Genomic DNA, 17500 nt, shown 5'->3' with positions numbered 1-17500 from the left:
CACAAACACACACAGACACACGACTAGTCGACTTCAAATCTGTTAATCCCTATACACACACACACACACACATCTGTATGGACAACACATCTGTTCCACAAGTGTGTGTCTCTAACTCGTCTCTTTCCTCTGCTCTTGTGTTGCTGCTATCTCAGCTGTAGATGCAGCAGGCGGCCATCTGTGCTCATCTCAGCAGACCAACCACCTTCACAACACACAACTTCACAATAACTAACCTTCACAATACACAACTTCACAATAACTAACCTTCACAATACACAACTTCACAATAACTAACCTTCACAATACACAACTTCACAATAACTAACCTTCACAATACACAACTTCACAATAACTAACCTTCACGATACACAACTTCACAATAACTAACCTTCACGATACACAACTTCACAATAACTAACCTTCACAATACACAACTTCACAATAACTAACCTTCACAATCATTAAACTAACATCTCAAAACGCCGGGCCTCGCTTTAAAGACAAAAATAGTTCTAAGAAATGACATCATTCCAAGGCAGAAAACAGTAAACAAACCAAAGCATGTCAGCGGTTTAACTCATCTTTAATTATAAACATCTTACACATAAAACATATCCTTCTTCACATATTTCTCCTGTATTGCGTAACTGTATGTATTATCATATATGGTACCCTGTTGCACTGCATCCAACATAATTACACACTAAATGAGTGGGCCCAGACGGCGGCGTTAAGCGGGCATCACAGCCTGGCATGGCGCGGGCGCTCTGGCTAGACGGGCGGCAGGGCCCCCAGTGTGGCGCGGGCGCTCTGGATCCTCTGTGCCAGCGCGGCGAGGAGCTTGGCCATGCGCTGCTTGCTGATGGGCGTGCGGAGGTACCAGTCGCCGCTGGCCGGGTCGGCGCCGCGTGTGGGCCGCACGTTGGAGTAGACCGGGTCGCTGTAGCTCAGGAAGCCGCCCGCGTGCTTGGTGCAGTACAGACGGAAGTCCTCCAGGGGGCAGCGCGAGGGGTCGGAGGGCGTGCCCAGCATCCGCAGCGGCGTCTGTGGAATCATTCGGACGTTTCTCATTGGACCAGCTGTGTTAGTGTAACTGACACATACGTAGAGCTGCAGGCTCACACCAGTTAGATAGATAGATACTTTATTGATCCCCAGGGGAAATTCAAGGTTGAACTGTTTAGTAACTGACACATAAAGCTACAGGCTCACACCAGTTGGACTGTGTTAGTAACTGACACATAAAGCTGCAGGCTCACACCAGTTGAACTGTTCAGTAACTGACACATAGAGCTGCAGGCTCACACCAGTTGAACTGTTTAGTAACTGACACATAAAGCTGCAGGCTCACACCAGTTGAACTGTGTTAGTAACTGACACATAAAGCTACAGGCTCACACCAGTTGAACTGCTTAGTAACTGACACACAGAGCTGCAGGCTCACACAGGTTGTCCTGGAGTCATGGTGAGCACACCTGTGGCCGTGGCCTGTAGACTGGTTAGGGCTTCGAGCTTGTAACCGAAGGGTTGCCGGTGCTGTGTGTGTTGACTAATTCACAAATTGGGATAAATGCAGAGACAGAATTTCCCTCACGGGATCAACAGCGTATATCTACTTCTACCTGTATATACACACCTGCTCGGGGTCAACAGCGTATATCTACTTCTACCTGTATATACACACCTGCTCGGGGTCAACAGCGTATATCTACTTGTACCTGTACACACACCTGCTCGGGGTCAACAGCGTATATCTACTTCTACCTGTATACTGTACACACACCTGCTCGGGGTCAACAGCGTAGATCTACTTCTACCTGTACACACACCTGCTCGGGGTCAACAGCGTAGATCTACTTCTACCTGTACACACACCTGCTCGGGGTCAACAGCGTAGATCTACTTCTACCTGTATACACACCTGCTCGGGGTCAACAGCGTAGATCTACTTCTACCTGTACACACACCTGCTCGGGGTCAACAGCGTAGATCTACTTCTACCTGTACACACACCTGCTCGGGGTCAACAGCGTAGATCTACTTCTACCTGTATACACACCTGCTCGGGGTCAACAGCGTAGATCTACTTCTACCTGTACACACACCTGCTCGGGGTCAACAGCGTAGATCTACTTCTACCTGTATACACACCTGCTCGGGGTCAACAGCGTAGATCTACTTCTACCTGTATACACACCTGCTTGGGATCAACAGCGTATATCTACTTCTACCTGTACACACACCTGCTCGGGGTCGGCGGGGTCGGTCCACTCCAGGCAGTCCAGCTCGGGGCGTGCGCCCACCTGTGCGGGCACCACGCGCATGAAGCGGAACTTGCCGGCGGGCGCGGGCCACATGCGGTACAGGTGCGCGGGGCCGTAGGCGCGGATGTTGTTGTAGAGCACCAGGTGCAGCAGCGCGGCAGGTGAGCCGCGGCCCAGCACGCCCGCACGCCGTAGCTCCTCCTCCTCGGCCGCGCTGGCGCCGCAGATCAGCGCCCCGTAGCCGTCCGTCTCGCGCTCACGCAGCGCCCGCAGGTACTCCGCCAGCAGCTGGGCCGCCGCCGGCAACTCAGGGGAGCGCAGCAAGCAGTGGAAGCAGCCCTGCGACTGGAGCACATTACATTACATTAGATTACTTTACATTACATTACATTACATTACATTACACTATATTACACACGGGCAACTCAGGGGAGCGCAGCAGGCAGTGGAAGCAGCCCTGCGACTGGAGCACAGCACATTACACTAGATTAGATTACACTACATTACATTACATTACATTACACACGGGCAACTCAGGGGAGCGCAGCAGGCAGTGGAAGCAGCCCTGCGACTGGAGCACATTACATTACATTAGATTACACTATATTACATCACATGACATTATATTACACTACATTACACTACATTACACTACACTACATTACACACGGGCAGCTCAGGGGACTGCAGCAAGCAGTGGAAGCAGCCCTGCGACTGGAGTGCAAGCAACACACTTACAACTCAAATACACTCCCCACCATTACATTACAATACATTACAATACATTACACTATACATTATATTACATTATTATATGGCTCTCTAGAATGTTGAGGGAGCTCCCATTCACTTTGAATGGGCCTCTCAACGTTCTACCGGTCCGTTATATCTGCATATTGACCGCTCCGAAGGTATAATGACCGCTGCCAATGGCAACAGGTTCACTCCGCTTGTTGTTGCGGAAGCCACGAAACGGTAGCCAAGTTATTGCTAAAGACACATTGAGATAAGTTGATTTTCTCGTTTTGGCAAGTAGCCATATAATAAGCGCGATAATGTATAGAACGCCGGTCATTATCTGAAAATAATTCCCTTCAGTACGAAGCAAAACCCCTCCGCTGCGCGTCGGGGTTCTGTCCGTCCTGTCGGGAATTATTTTCCGATAATGACCGGCGTTCTATACATTATCCCTTACTTACATTACACTACATTACACTACATTACACTACACATTATATTACATTACACTACACTCCCCACCATTACATTACAATACATTACACTACATTACACTATACATTACATTACAATACATTACACTCAACTCAAATACACTCCACCCCATTACACTACACTACATTACACTCAACCCCATACACTCAAATACACCAGAGTACCCAGTTACACCCCCATACACTCATATACACCAGGCAAGAAAGCAGACCCTTTCTACAGCATAAACAAGCATGTGCGTTCCCAAGGCACAGAAAACAACATTGAGCTAATGGCAACAGATGTTTTAAAATCAACATTCTGTACAACACTAGGCTAAAACCTCATTTGTTTTCATTCCAAAGTATCTGAGATGGTTTAGAATGTTTCAACCGGAAACGCTCTGGGAACAGACTGAGAGGGACCATAGCATGATATCTATAAGGGACCATAGGATGACATATATAAGGGACCATGGGATGATATCTATAAGGGACCATGGGATGATATCTATAAGGCAGGGCTGTACGCTTAGCTTTTTCACTAGGAGCATAGGTGCTCCTAAATTAAAAAATGTAGGAGCACAGAAAAAAATTTAGGAGCACTATGAAATTTCCTTGAAAACCTTATTGCCTTAAGCAGGATACAGATCATTCACAGCAGTGGCAATCCTAGTCTCTGCTCAAACCCTGCACACACACAGAAAATGGGTTGTCTGGTTTCTATTTCATATTTTGAATTCAGAATTTGTATACATTTTGTTAACAATTCATAGCATTAAAGGTTCTGCATAATTACTTAGCTTAAAATTAAAAGTAATTTGAATACTTCATATTGATTACACTAACACTTGTCTTTAATGATATTACAGGGGTGGTGTGTAAGTCTAATTGAGTGCCTGTCACTTTAAGCAGTACCGTAGCCTACGTGGACATAATTAGATTTCATTCGGTTTTAGGAAAATATAAACGCATAGTTCAAGGATAGCCTACATGTTTTCATTCAATAACATGAATGTTATATATTCAAAAATTCAAAATACTTACAACGGGAAAGACAAATATTTCCGGTGTAATAGAAAAGATTAGTGTCCAGCAATGTGAACTTCTATGATTTAAGTAGCCACCGTAGCATGGCATTATGAGTTGTCCGTTCACTTTTTTCTTGGTCATCTTTAGTTGGCTGGGTGCTTAACTTACTCTACCATGACTTGTCTTGGAGTCTGGTAGCCTTTATATGTTACAGGCTATCCAATGAGTGACAACCAGTGCTGAAAATAAAACGTTACGGTATTCTCCTCCTGATAACGTTAGTGGAATGGATTTAATGTGAATGTAGCCATAAAAAGACGCATATATGATACATATATGATGGCTATATGATACAGCGCATATTTGCGATGAATGTGTTCCGCCTTTTTAAAGCAGATGTAGCCTACACCGAACCGTGGTTATACATCATTTAGACAACTGAATCAGGATACCATCTTTGTTTCATAGAAGTCTACCAGGCCTATGTCAAATGCAGGCTTGGGTGAAGCTGGGAGGAATTTAACGCACGGTTTCCACACCATGTTTAGCTATATCAACCGTGATAATAATAGCCTATTTGAAATGAACACGGTAATTGTTACAGTCAACATTATCTATAATTTATAGCATTTTTACCGTTTCACCGGTAATCGCATAGTCACCAACTAATTACGAACAGATTGAAGAAAAAAGAAGACTGGATTTGGAGTGACATTTCTTGCGAGGTTGATGCTGAAAGCATGAGTGTCTAGCCAGGTGCGTAAGAGTTGTCAACTCTGAAATTAGATGCGCGAAAATTGTACTATACTTTCATCCACTTGGTGTGGATTCATTTTAGGAGCAAAATGCGAATGAAAGGGTTGAAATCAGTACTCGCACGTGTGCGAGCATTTTAAATTGTATATTCGCACTAATATATATTTGCGCGCAAATGCGACGACCTGCTCGCAGTGTACAGCCCTGCTATAAGGGACCATATAAGGGAGCATAGGATGACATCTATAAGGGACCATAGCATGATATCTATAAGGGCCAGTGTCCACCAATCACGTTCTTGTGCTGATAGCGCCCTCAACCTCATTTTTTAGAGCGCTACGGTCAAGTATTTATTATTGCTAGGTTACGGCCATTGTGAGGGAAATGACATCGAGTCCAACGCTGTTGACAGATTTGAACTTTCAACGCTCTGAGCGCTGTGGGAAAATTGGTGATTGTCGGACACAGGCCCTTATGTGTTCCATGGCATGATCTCTGGGCTGAGAGAAGTGTCTGGACACACACACACACACACACACACACACACACACACACACACACACACACACACACCTTGATGTAGCGGTCGATGCTGCGTGCCTGGAGCACCATGAGGGCGTGCGTGAGGTGGCGGTTGCCCCCCTCCCACAGGTAGCGCAGGTAGACACACACACACACACACACACACACACACACACACACACCTTGATGTAGCGGTCGATGCTGCGCGCCTGGAGCACCATGAGGGCGTGTGTGAGGTGGCGGTTGCCGCCCTCCCACAGGTAGCGCAGGTAGGAGCCCAGCAGTGCGTCCAGCTCCACCAGCGCCAGGTCACCCAGCAGCCGCCCGTCATTCCCACTCAGCGACGTCCGCCACGCCTGGAAGTTCACCAGGTTGCACACGCTTCCCAGAACTCCACTGATCTTCTCTGCAGGCAGAGAGCCCAGACAAAAGAAGAATGTAGTTATAAGCAGAGAGCAAGTGACCTCAAGTTCATCCTCTAACAAACAAATACGTGTCATTTATGTCAATCATATAGGCCTGAAACGGAAGTGGAAAACTCCAGCTTCAGAAAGTAAAAGTCCAATCATGTCCTGGTTCTACCTGTGCACTAAACACAGGTGATCTCATAGCTGCTCTACATGGCTGAAGAGTTGTGCTAATTAGAATCAGCCGAGGTGCGTTCAAGTTCACAAACAAAGGCGAACGTTTGCAAACGCTCACAAACAGTATTCCGTTAGCCTTGAGTTTTTGCTGGACGTTTGGTAACAATCGCAAACAGTCTGAAGAGTTAGTGCTCCGCGAACATACAGTGAAACTGGACGTGAGTTTGACGAACGCAACAATGCAATTACTGTTAGAATGGAATGTTAACACCAAATCGTTCAAATTTAACTGTTCAAAGAACTCTGTTCAAAGAGATGCTCTTTACATAGTGTAAGTTAATTAAATAATTTAGCTTCAAAACTCACTAAATACCATTCTCTTCCTGGTCTGAAATATTGATTTGTAGGCAAAACCCTATAGGAGCCTGATACAAAATGCTCATTTAAAAAAAAAAAGTGGTCAGACGGATTTAGAGGCTTAACCCTTCACATGTTCACCACGAACGTTCGCCCCTGTTTGCCAAATTTGAACGCACCTCTGATCCAAGTGAATGGCTGGCAAAGATATGTGGTAGAACTTGTACTGCCTGAGCCCGCACCTCTGGTCTAAGTGAATGGTTGGCACTATATGTGGTAGGACCTGTACTGCCTGAGCCCCCCCCCCCCCCCCGGCCCTGGTGCACACGTACTTGTGGTCGCTGCTGCCTTCTTGGCGCTCTTGCCCCCGGTGGAGGGGGCAGTGGAGGGGCCGGCGGGGGGGGACCCGGGGGGGGACCCGGGGGTGCCAGGGGAGAGTTGCCCCTCGGACTGCGACCTCCGCTGGCTACGCGACGCCGTGGTGGACACTGCGTCCCCACCTCCGCTCCGAGATCTGACCACGAGCTCGTCCTCTGTGGCGCTGTCCGTGTCCGAGCCGAGGTCCTCCTGGTGCATGCTGGTCAGGGGCTCGTCAGGGACACGCCCGCTGGCCGTGAAGTCGTCGGCGAGGCGCTCAATCTGCTGGAGGGCACTTTCAGCCATCCTGAGGATCTGGGGAAGACTGGGGCCGTCGCTGTTCTCTGAGGCGGACGCGGCGGAGGCGGAGGCTGAGGCCTGCTCTCGTGGCGTGCCAGTGCTCACGCACGGCGGCTTCTTCCTCCTCTTCGGAGTTTTGGCTTTGGGCTCGTCTGGGGTCAGGACCTCTCTCTGCTCTCTGCTGCCATCAAACTCATGCTCCCCTGACACATGAGTGACAAGGCTGCTTCGGCTGTCGTCCAACTCAGCTGGACCTTCCTCCTGAGCAACACTAAGGTCAGCTGGCTCCTCTGCAAACTCTAACTCCTCCTCCTCTGATGGGGGAGGGGCTCTCTTCCTCTTCCTCGTCTTCCTCAGGGCCTTCTTCGCCTCCTCAACCTGGTCTGAGAGTGACATCAGGGGCCAGTTGTACGCATGTCCAGCAGAGCAATTCCATGGGAGCACAAACGTATTCACCTCCTCCAACCTGTATCCCTCCTCTGGATAAGGGATGTGTGGACAAATGGTGGAGTGAGAATGAGTCCAAGCCACCAAATTCTTGAAGTCCTCAACCATATTATGCAGCAAGGCCCCACTGTAGAAGTCTTCCATGAGCTGAAGGTGAAAATAAAGCTCAGAGTAACTGCATTTGGTTTATTTCGCGCAATTCTGAATAACCGGGTTCAGCTGCCAACTAGTAAAAGCTTAACATTATCCTACATAAAACTGAACAGTAGCGATAATGGTGAACAGTAGACCATAAGCGGCAAAGAGCCTTTGGCTAGCTAGCTAGCTCCTCTTCTAATATTACTGCTAGAGCTAACCAAAACAAATACGCCAAAATCAGCTAATGTTAGCTCTGTCAATGAATGTAAAATGTAGTCAATGTTAGGCTAAACGGGATAAGTTCCCTCTTTGGCCAAAGAACAACAACAACATGACATGTAAAATAATTCTTCTTTTTTTTTGTCAAATGAACAATTAGCTTACAGCTGTTATGCTATCACTATGTGGACATTAACTTGAACTTGAACCCAAGGTATTTCATTACTTATAATTAATGCTTTTTGTAATCAACTTTGAACTTGAACTTGAACAAAACACTTCCGGACATAATGACGTAAGGTTAATTCAAAGAATGTATAGCTGCTAAGGGTTAATTCTTAGCTTGCTAACATTAGTCACAGTCGCTAGCATCAAGGCTAAATCTGATCAATGTTAATTAACTTACCCCAGAAAACATATCCACGTCCCTTCTAGCGACTGATTCGTCCATTTAGAGTAGACAATACAGATGTACTTTGTTATACTATTAAATTGTAGGATTCCACAAATATCTCAGAGGAGAGAATATGCCTGCTATGCGGTCACTGAACTGACTTCAATTCCAAAACTAAATTGTGAGTTTTTGAAACAACGTTGACAAGGTGAAGTTGATACAATGGAACACTGTTGTGAAAACAATTCCGTTGTAATATTCTGACGTCTCGTGTTGTTTAGATATAGAACAAACAACATACTTTTCAAAGTCTTGGAATCCAAGATCATTAAAGTCAAAGATCCTTCATTACTCCGCTTTAACCCTCTCTGGTCAAGTCAACCATCCAAAAGCGCACTGGCTGGGCGCTTCGCTGAAATCTGATGATCAGCTGTCAATTGAGTTTGCCGTCACCCAGTCCAAGGGGCCTGCAGGTGTCGCCTATGGCGGGTGTCGCACATCCCGTTCACTACAATGATTTAATGTCAGTTTTGACCTGGGCCTGGGCCAGAACCAGTTTTTTGGGCCTCGTGTGTAGCCCAAACAAGAAAGAAATAGAATAGTCAGGTCAAATCAATTTGTATACCATCTTAGAGATTGCAAAGTGCTTTACAAATTATTAAATATGAAAAATAGCAAACTAACAAATCCTAATAGGCCTACAATAGCCTAGGCCTACAGCATACAAAATGCCTACACAAGAAATAAAACAAAGAGGCCTACATAGGCCTAGCATAATAATACAGTGGTAATAGATAAGTAAGTAAGTAGGTAGGCCTACTTTTTTGATCCTGTGAGGGAATTTTGGGCTCTGCATTTATCCCAATCTTTGACTTAGTTATACTATGAATATGTGATGTCGAAATCGCCCACATATTATGAGACTAGAAGTATTAAGATATTAAGAAGTGCTAGAATATCATAGAAGGCCTAGAACTAGAAATCTTACAATAGGCTAATTCCATGGGTGTCATTTATGTCTCTTTTTGATGAAACATCTGTGAATTCTTTTTCTGCTGGTCAGCGTTCATGTTAAGTTTTTAAATTATATCAGAAAATCGATATAATCATATAATTATATTATTATTATTATTATTATTATTACATATGTATTATTATTATTATTATTATTATTACCTTATTATTATATATAGCGAGAACATCTAGGCCAACTTTTATTTTTTAGTTCCTCAAACAAGGTGACTGAGCCTTCTGTTGCTGGCCCTGGATGTCTCCTATGCCAAGTTAAGACCCATAGTTGGGCTATCTTTTTTCTCTTGCTCTTAGTCTGATTGGCTTATGGTTTTATTTGAAAGATGTACTCAAAATGTACTTGATTAATTGATTTCACACATTGTGTTTTTCTACCACCTTCAGTTCAATTTAATTATCTAATTTGCTTTATGTGTTTTCCATTCTTATTTGATCGATTCTAGTCTTCTGAAAGTTATGTCAGTCCTTTAACTCCTTTGATTTTATGCATACTTTCCTGATGTGTTTTTCTTTTCTTCTTCTTCTAGTTCTGTTGTAGCCTAGAATTAGGTGAGGTGCACTCTATGCATATATAAACATTTACTTACTTACTTACTATTGTAAATAGTCTGTTTAATATGTGGAACTCGTTGCACTATAGACAAAGTGACTGCAAAGCGGCTGTTGAGTTCATAGTCTCCCTGACGTATCTTGCTACAGACTATTTTAGTGTATCTTGCCACAGACTATTTGCCGTATCTTGTCTCGAGGGGCCATCAACTATTTATTTTCAAGCAGGTGTGTCACCTCACACCCACCGGCAAAGGGTAATTTCCTGAAAAGGGAACAATACAGTAATTAATGATGCTCCTGTCATGTGATACAGAGAGTCTTCAGATCGAAGCCAAAATAATACAATGACTTAAGAAGGCTTACGTTTGTGTATTCCCACCACGGGCCAATATAAGGGTATAGCATGTCTGAAACAAACAGTCACCTGAGCCGATTTGGAGGCCTTATTATTATTTCATGACATGACATAAAAGCAGAGCTAAAAGTGGGGGTGGTAACTAATGTGGGTAGCCTAAGTCTTCTCCAAATGTCCATGTCTGACTTTTAGCCTGTTTCATCTGACATAGGCTACCATGGGGATCTTCATCTGACATATACAATACCGGCATCTACATCTGAGATGTACCATATCTTCATCTGACATGTGCATATCTACATTGCATATAGCCTCAGGCATTTGCTGTCTCATGGCAGCTGAAGTTGGTGAACTGAAACTACACCTGGTGCTCACAAGTGGCTCTGTCTCATGGCAGCTGAGATTGGTGAACTGAAACTACACCTGGTGCTCACAAGTGGCTCTGTCTCACCGGCTTTATAGCCGACATCAAAGATCTCCTGGAGCCTTTGATGGCAGTCAGCGCTGAAATCTAACCGACAGCCATCCCGAAAGATAAAGGTTTGATCAGGAGACTGTGTCGACTGTGACCACACCGGCCTGACTGTGCCAAGAGACATGTAGTCCGAAACAGGTTAGAATATCTTTCCATCATTATGCTGACACAGATCCATGTTCCATGCAAGGATGTAAGGAGTGCTGGTCCATGCGAAAGGCTGATGACAAAGGGGCTGTGTGTGTGTGTGTGTGTGTGTGTGTGTGTGTGTGTGTGTTGTTTGGGTCAGTTGAGCCATACAAATGTAATTTCATTCATAGCCCCAAGACAGGATGAAAGTAACCTAGATGATGAAATCGAAACTTCATTCACTTGAAATATTTATTAGGCAAACTGCAGTAGGCTATCAGATATCCTGTTGATAAACTGTAGGCCTAGTTCTAACCTATTAACAGTTGAACTTTCTTTCTTTAAATCGTGCAAGGAAAAATACAATTTACAACGTGAAAAGCAACTAATCGATAGTTTTATGACTTGTTCTCTGTTTTCCTTAATATCTAGACAAGTAGCCTAGCACATCACCCACATTAGTATGATAGATTATTAGCCTACTCAAAAAGAAAAGAAAAGAATCATGCGCCAACACAAGAAAAAACCATGGCAGGCTAATAAATGAAAAGTTGCGTCTGACAAAGACTGCACAAACATACACACACTGATAACAAAATAGTCACATCCTATCAGAAGTAACCTGTGGATTGAGACGCCCACTATTTCTCGAGGTTCCCCAATCAGTGCGCTCATCGAAGACCGCCTCGATGCACTCTGGCCTCCGCCATTTTGTCAAGCTAACGTTATAAGAAAACTCAGCCAAGCAGCGTATTCTCTGATCTTACTTGTAGCTGGCTAGTTCCTCTTTGTGCAATGGACGGGTGAGTTCTGAAACATATTTTTCTCTGTCTTGTTTTAACCAATGACCCTGCACGCAGCGCTGTCGCATTGATGTTACATATTGGCAAAGTTTTCCAAGTTATTGTCTTTAATTGCAACGCGTTAACTTTGATTAATTAGGGTTAACCAACGTTACTTCATCAAACGTGTCAGGAGGTTGCGATGGAAACATAACTTAGACCAGCAAACGAGTCAAGCTTTTGATCCACGCTGTGATATTTTTGTTCATGAAGCAGCTTGTTGTGTTAAGTCATAAATTACGTTTCTACGGTTTGAGAAGAGTTCCTTTCATCACATGTAAATAACGTTACATGTTTGAACTGAAGCGTTTTCTTTTTTTTCTTTCTTTGAACTCGATAACTAACTTTACCAGTTGCTAGTCCAAGAATATTCCTTCCCTCAACCAACCTAACGTTAACGTTACCGCAAAACGACTATCCTTCTAGCGACTGATGGGCGATGACTGACCACCTGTGGCTTTTGTGGCATATTCGCTTGAACTAGACCTGGTTGCAGTGTCCTTTGCCATCATTGTAGCCGAATCACTCTTGTAGGCAATGGAAAGTTTTTGTTTGTTTTGCTATGAGTCCGGTAGTGAGGCGCTAATTTGGCTAGCAAGTTAGATGTAGCTTCAGTCGCGCAGTCCCGACCCTGCTTGAGCATCGCTCTTCCTCTGCGTAGAAGTGTGAATGCAGCGGTAAGATGATGCACTCTCGGCTCTGCCCTGCACATTCTATCTCGGCCAAATAAACTTGCCATGCAGTTACTTAATTCAGCTTACGTGCTTGCTGGCTGTGGATTTAAAAGCAATGTGTTGTTAATGTGACGTTAACTCATTCGTCTGTCTGGTAAGGTTACTCATTCCCATTTTTCTCAACAGCCGCCTAGAGACTGACTTGTATCCTATGGGATCCACTTACGCAGAATTAGAGTAAGTGTACTCTTTGTGCATTAACACCAGTTCCGTAGTGCCAGGCGGGGTCAGTTATGTACATTTTGGTTAGATTGCATTTCATATTGTTTATTTTCATTAGTTTGCTGATTGTTTTGTAAGCTTCCAGTTTCGTTCAGTAAACTGTTGCGTCAATAAGCATAGAGGTAATAAGAGGAAGTAGGCCTATGTCTTCAAGTTAACAAACTTGAGAGACTGGAATGTTTTTTTCCCTTTGTGTGGTGTATCCTTATTGTATCCTCATGAATATTTTATTGGTTAGTTGCCGTTGTTCATTGTATTGCTGACTTCATCTTCAGGGGCCAGGGGAGCTTAGGTTACCTGTAACTTGAGTGAGGGAACGAGTCTGGCTGTTAAATGACGGTCTTGTGTTTTGCGTTAGTCCTGGGGGGTTGTGAGTGTGTGTGTGTGTGTGTGTGGTCGAGAGGGGGCCTAAAGTTCCATGCTCCTGCGTAGCTCATGTTGAGACCCTTGGCTGGTGGTCAGCACGACCAGTCCAGTTTTACCCCGGATTCATGTGCGTTCTGTCCAGATGGACGTTTCTTTTGGCTCTGATGTGTAGAATGGACTAGACTAGTTTCATGACACTCAACACTTTTCTATAGTATGTTATTTTTCTGTACTTTAATGTACGCATCTGTGTATCGGTCTGTCTGTAGACTAGTATGCATGCAGAGCCCTCTGTTCCACTCCAGTTAGAGCCGGGAGGGGATTCTTCAGTATGGGCATCAGTGCCTCCCATGGGAGACGCATACTCAGAGTTTATGTTTGGGACACATGGGCATCAGTGCATCCCATGGGAGACGCATACTCAAGAGTTTATGTTTGGGACACACTGTGGGAAAGAGCTGGCCCTGTTTAGTGTGTAGCCTCTACATGAGGAAAGAGAGGGGGAGAGAGAGAGAGAGAGAGAGAGAGAGAGAGAGAGAGAGAGAAAACATCAGAAAAATGTTCCTGTTTCATTCCATGTTTTTGAGCTCGTGCATGTAGAGCAGCTTTGTGGTGTTGAGTGCTCAGCTCGGGCTGGAAAGATATGCGCTGTTTTTATCCAATAAGAATGTCTGGATGCCATTTTGGTCGCGTAAACACACTAGCCTAATTACTTCCTGATGGTGCAGATTTCCATGGCCTCATTGTGTTGAAACCCCCACCCAGAAGACACAGAAGGACAGGCATGGGCCCATGGATTAATCTGCCCTTTAAAGATCGCTTTCATCTCCCTCTTTGTCTCTGTGTGCGTAGTAGTAGCCGCATATATCCGCTATAGTATAGTATAGTACAGTAGAGTATAGTACAGTAGTATCATGGTGTATGTTTTCTCATGGCTACACACAATGTGTATATTTATGATCACATTATAGGCTGTCTAACTTAACTTCACTTTTTTCTGTTTCTCTCCACAGCGTTGTCCACGACATTACAGTTGGTACAAAGGTAAGCACCCCCCCCCCATCATACACACACACACACACCCCGCCTGGGTCGGAGGCTGGCTGCCGTGCCTGAGAGGGGAAAGGTGCAGATCTCTGCCCTGGAGACATCTATGCTGCTCTGCACACACACACACACACACACACTCCGCTGCTCTGCTCGTTGGCACGTTCCCACCCGTTGGTTAAGTGACGCGTTCTCGGCGCTGTGTGCCGGTGGCGCAGGTTGCCGGGGCGGTCGCGTACTGTGGCGCAGGTTGCCGGGGCGGTCGCGTGTAACTGTGGCGCAGGTTGCCGGGGCGGTCGCGTGTAACTGTGGCGCAGGTTGCCGGGGCGGTCGCGTGTAACTGAGTTAGCAGGACGTGCTGTGGCATGTTTGGGCATCGGTGCCAGAGAGGAAGGACCGAGAGCTGCCGGTTAACGCTGTAAAACCTGACACACACACACACACACACACACACACACACACACACACACACACACACACACACTGACTGTAAAACCTCTCTAACCTGTTCCGCCCACTCGCCAGCTCGCTGGACAATGGCTGGAAATGACGGCGTTGTTAGCCAAGGCCACTGCTGGAGTGAGACGTCGCTGCTCGGCAGGTTCCCATTTGTTTAACAATGGTCAGGCCCACTTAGCGCCATGGCAACCAGTGACGTGGACTCACTGGCTAGATTACACACTTGGGTGTGTCCAGCAGCCTGTGTGTGTGTGTGTTTGTGTGTGTGTGTGCTGTTTTGTTGTCTTAAGCTGTGTTTGCACTTCATGTTCAGACTGGTAATAGTCCAGTTTCAAGTGAAACATCTTGAATGTAGAAAAAAAATTGTTGTAGCTTTTTGCTTTCCTTTCAGGAAAATATATTTAGTGTAGATTCAGTCATTGATTCCCAGTCAGCCCCTAGTATGGACCAGAGACCACGCTGCGTGTTCATTGGCCGTCAACATGTTCATTAGTTGTTGTGGGAACGGAGCGGTATCCGGGGCGACGTATGGTAATTATGGGGTGTGCAAGTGGTTGCCTGTAGCCTAATACCGTGGGTGCATTCCTGTGGTCCACTTCCTGTGCTGAACTTCCTCCCCCTCTGTCCCTCTCCTCCCAACCAGTCCCCCTTCTCCTCCTCCTCCTCCCTCTCCTCCTCCTCCTCCTCCTCCCAACCAGTCCTCCCTCTGCTCCTCCTCCTCCTCCTCCTCCTCCCAACCAGTCCTCCTCCTCCTCCTCCTCCTCCTCCCAACCAGTCCTCCCTCTGCTCCTCCCCAGCCGTCTCACACACACGACTCCATTTAACCAGATTACACACACACACACACACACACACACACACACACACACACACACACACACACTAACTACTCACACACTAACTGCTGTGGGAGTAGGGCACTTATCACCCATCAGGGTATTAACTGCTGAGAGAGAGTAGGGCAACTTATGGGTATCACCCATCGGGGTATTAAGTGCGGTGGGTGGAGGGCAACTAATGGGTATCACCCATCAGGGTATTAACTGCTGAGAGAGAGTAGGGCAACTAATGGGTATCACCCATTGGGGTATTAAGTGCGGTGGGTGGAGGGCAACTAATGGGTATCACCCATCGGGGTATTAAGTGCGGTGGGTGGAGGGCAACTGGTGGCTCCTGCCCCTCTGCTGTGGTTCTGTTGCCCCAGTGCAGCTCTGCCCTCTCAGGTCACCCCAGATCAGCCGCATTCCTCCACAGACGCCTCACACAGATAATCGGCTGTGGTATGCACCGGGCTGGGTGTGTGTGTGTGTGTGTGTGTGTGTAGGTCCTTGCTGTGGTATGCACCGTGCTGGGGGTGCTCCTGCACACAGAACAAAGGCCAAGTCTTCCAACACACCGTGTGTGTGTGTGTGTGTGTGTGTGTGTCAGTGTGTGTGTCTTTGGAGTAGCTGCTTTCTTTATTCCTGCGAAGGCTGAGCCAGCAGTGTTTTATCTGCACAGGAAGGGAAGAGGGAGAGTGTGTGTGTGTGTGTGTGTGTGTTTGTGTGTGTGTGTGTCATGGCTGTAATTGTCCTCAGTGCTTCCTGTGTTCCTCTCAGGGTTTGTCATTACCAACAGAGCACCTCAAAGAGGAGGTCCTTTAAACACACACACACACACACACACACACACACACACTGCCCCAACAGGAAGTGGCTCCATTGTAAAACAGCCAGCTCCTCAAACCAGATTTCCCCTCGCGAGGCTGCCGCTGCTGCTGTTGTTGGCAGGGCTCACGGATGCCTCCCGTGACTGCTGTCATCGCTAGCAGGCAGCCCTGCCCTGTAGGAGAGCTGTGGGGAGCAGGAGAGCAGCCTGTAGGAGAGCTGTGGGGAGCAGGAGAGCAGCCTGATGGAGCCCAAACCAGCACCTCCACGCTGTGTGCTCTTGGGTTTGCTGTGGGGGTTTAACCCCTTAGTGGCCGGCTGAGGTGGGTTTGCTGTGGGGGTTTAACCCCTTAGTGGCCGGCTGAGGTGGGTTTGCTGTGGGGGTTTAACCCCTTAGTGGCCGGCTGAGGTGGGGCGGCTGGTGTTAACGGCGCTGCTGGATGCGGTGTGAGACGGCGATATGCAGATGAGTCTTTATGTCCCAACAGCTGGTTGTTTACCTTCAGCAGCCATCGATGGAGCCTCGTTTCCAAAGCCCTGCTGCAACAGTGGGGGGCTCGCCAGGTCAATGGGTTCCTTTCAGAGTATGCAAATATGTGTAGCCCCCTTCCCCTGCCCACTTACACACACATGAGTACCCAAATTAACACACACACACACACACACACACACACACACACACACACACACACACACACACACACACACACACACACACACACTGTCCGCCTCAGTGATTAGATAACAACACACACAACAGGCGTCGAGGTGCCGCGTGCTAAGGGCCATTAACGGCAGATAGATACTCTGTCTTCACCTGGAGATGAGATTAGGGGCCAGCGCAACAGCAGTGGATCGGACCGTACTGGGTCCAGCCGTAGTGGATCGGACCGTACTGGTCTGCATATCAGCAGCAGTAGTGGACCGTGGAGGGGACTGGTCTGTATATCAGTAGTAGTAGTGGACCGTGGAGGGGACTGGTCTGTAGTGGACCGTGGAGGGGACGGGTCTGTATATCAGCAGCAGCAGTGGACCGTGGAGGGGACGGGTCTGTATA

General features: G+C 46.6%; 2 protein-coding genes across 2 annotated transcripts in view; one reads left to right on the top strand and one right to left on the bottom strand.

Moving 5' to 3' along the window:
• Positions 1-585: 585 nt before the first annotated feature.
• LOC134102327 (uncharacterized) lies at positions 586-7782 on the bottom strand. Its single transcript, XM_062556406.1, has 4 exons — positions 7062-7782; positions 5971-6194; positions 2247-2612; positions 586-1047 (listed from the first exon to the last, which is right to left on the bottom strand). Exons 1-4 carry the CDS (start codon positions 7780-7782, stop codon positions 775-777), a joined length of 1584 nt encoding a protein of 527 aa, XP_062412390.1. The 3' UTR covers positions 586-774.
• A 4030-nt stretch (positions 7783-11812) lies between these two features.
• Positions 11813-17500, top strand: part of LOC134102806 (polypyrimidine tract-binding protein 1-like) — a gene marked incomplete at its 3' end in the record, with an annotated part of 8915 nt that continues 3227 nt past the window's right edge. The window contains 3 exon segments of the mRNA XM_062557051.1: positions 11813-11930; positions 12830-12880; positions 14305-14335. Coding sequence (XP_062413035.1) covers positions 11923-11930; positions 12830-12880; positions 14305-14335 — 90 coding nt within the window.

This window comes from Sardina pilchardus, chromosome 15 (assembly GCF_963854185.1).
Source record: "Sardina pilchardus chromosome 15, fSarPil1.1, whole genome shotgun sequence".
NCBI lineage: Eukaryota > Metazoa > Chordata > Actinopteri > Clupeiformes > Clupeidae > Sardina > Sardina pilchardus.
Note: the sequence above shows the minus strand (reverse complement) of the source record. Positions and strands in the feature narration are given on the sequence as shown.

What these genes read in the sequence shown, in the direction of transcription:
- LOC134102327 (XM_062556406.1), bottom strand. Translation starts at nt 7,782, where the DNA reads ATGTCACTCTCAGACCAGGTTGAGGAGGCGAAGAAGGCCCTGAGGAAG. An exon ending in GCATCGACCGCTACATCAAG is followed by an intron (nt 2,613 to 5,970) that starts GTGTGTGTGTGT and finishes AATGTGCTCCAG; the next exon opens with TCGCAGGGCTGCTTCCACTG. An exon ending in ACCCCGCCGACCCCGAGCAG is followed by an intron (nt 1,048 to 2,246) that starts GTGTGTGTACAG and finishes ATGATTCCACAG; the next exon opens with ACGCCGCTGCGGATGCTGGG.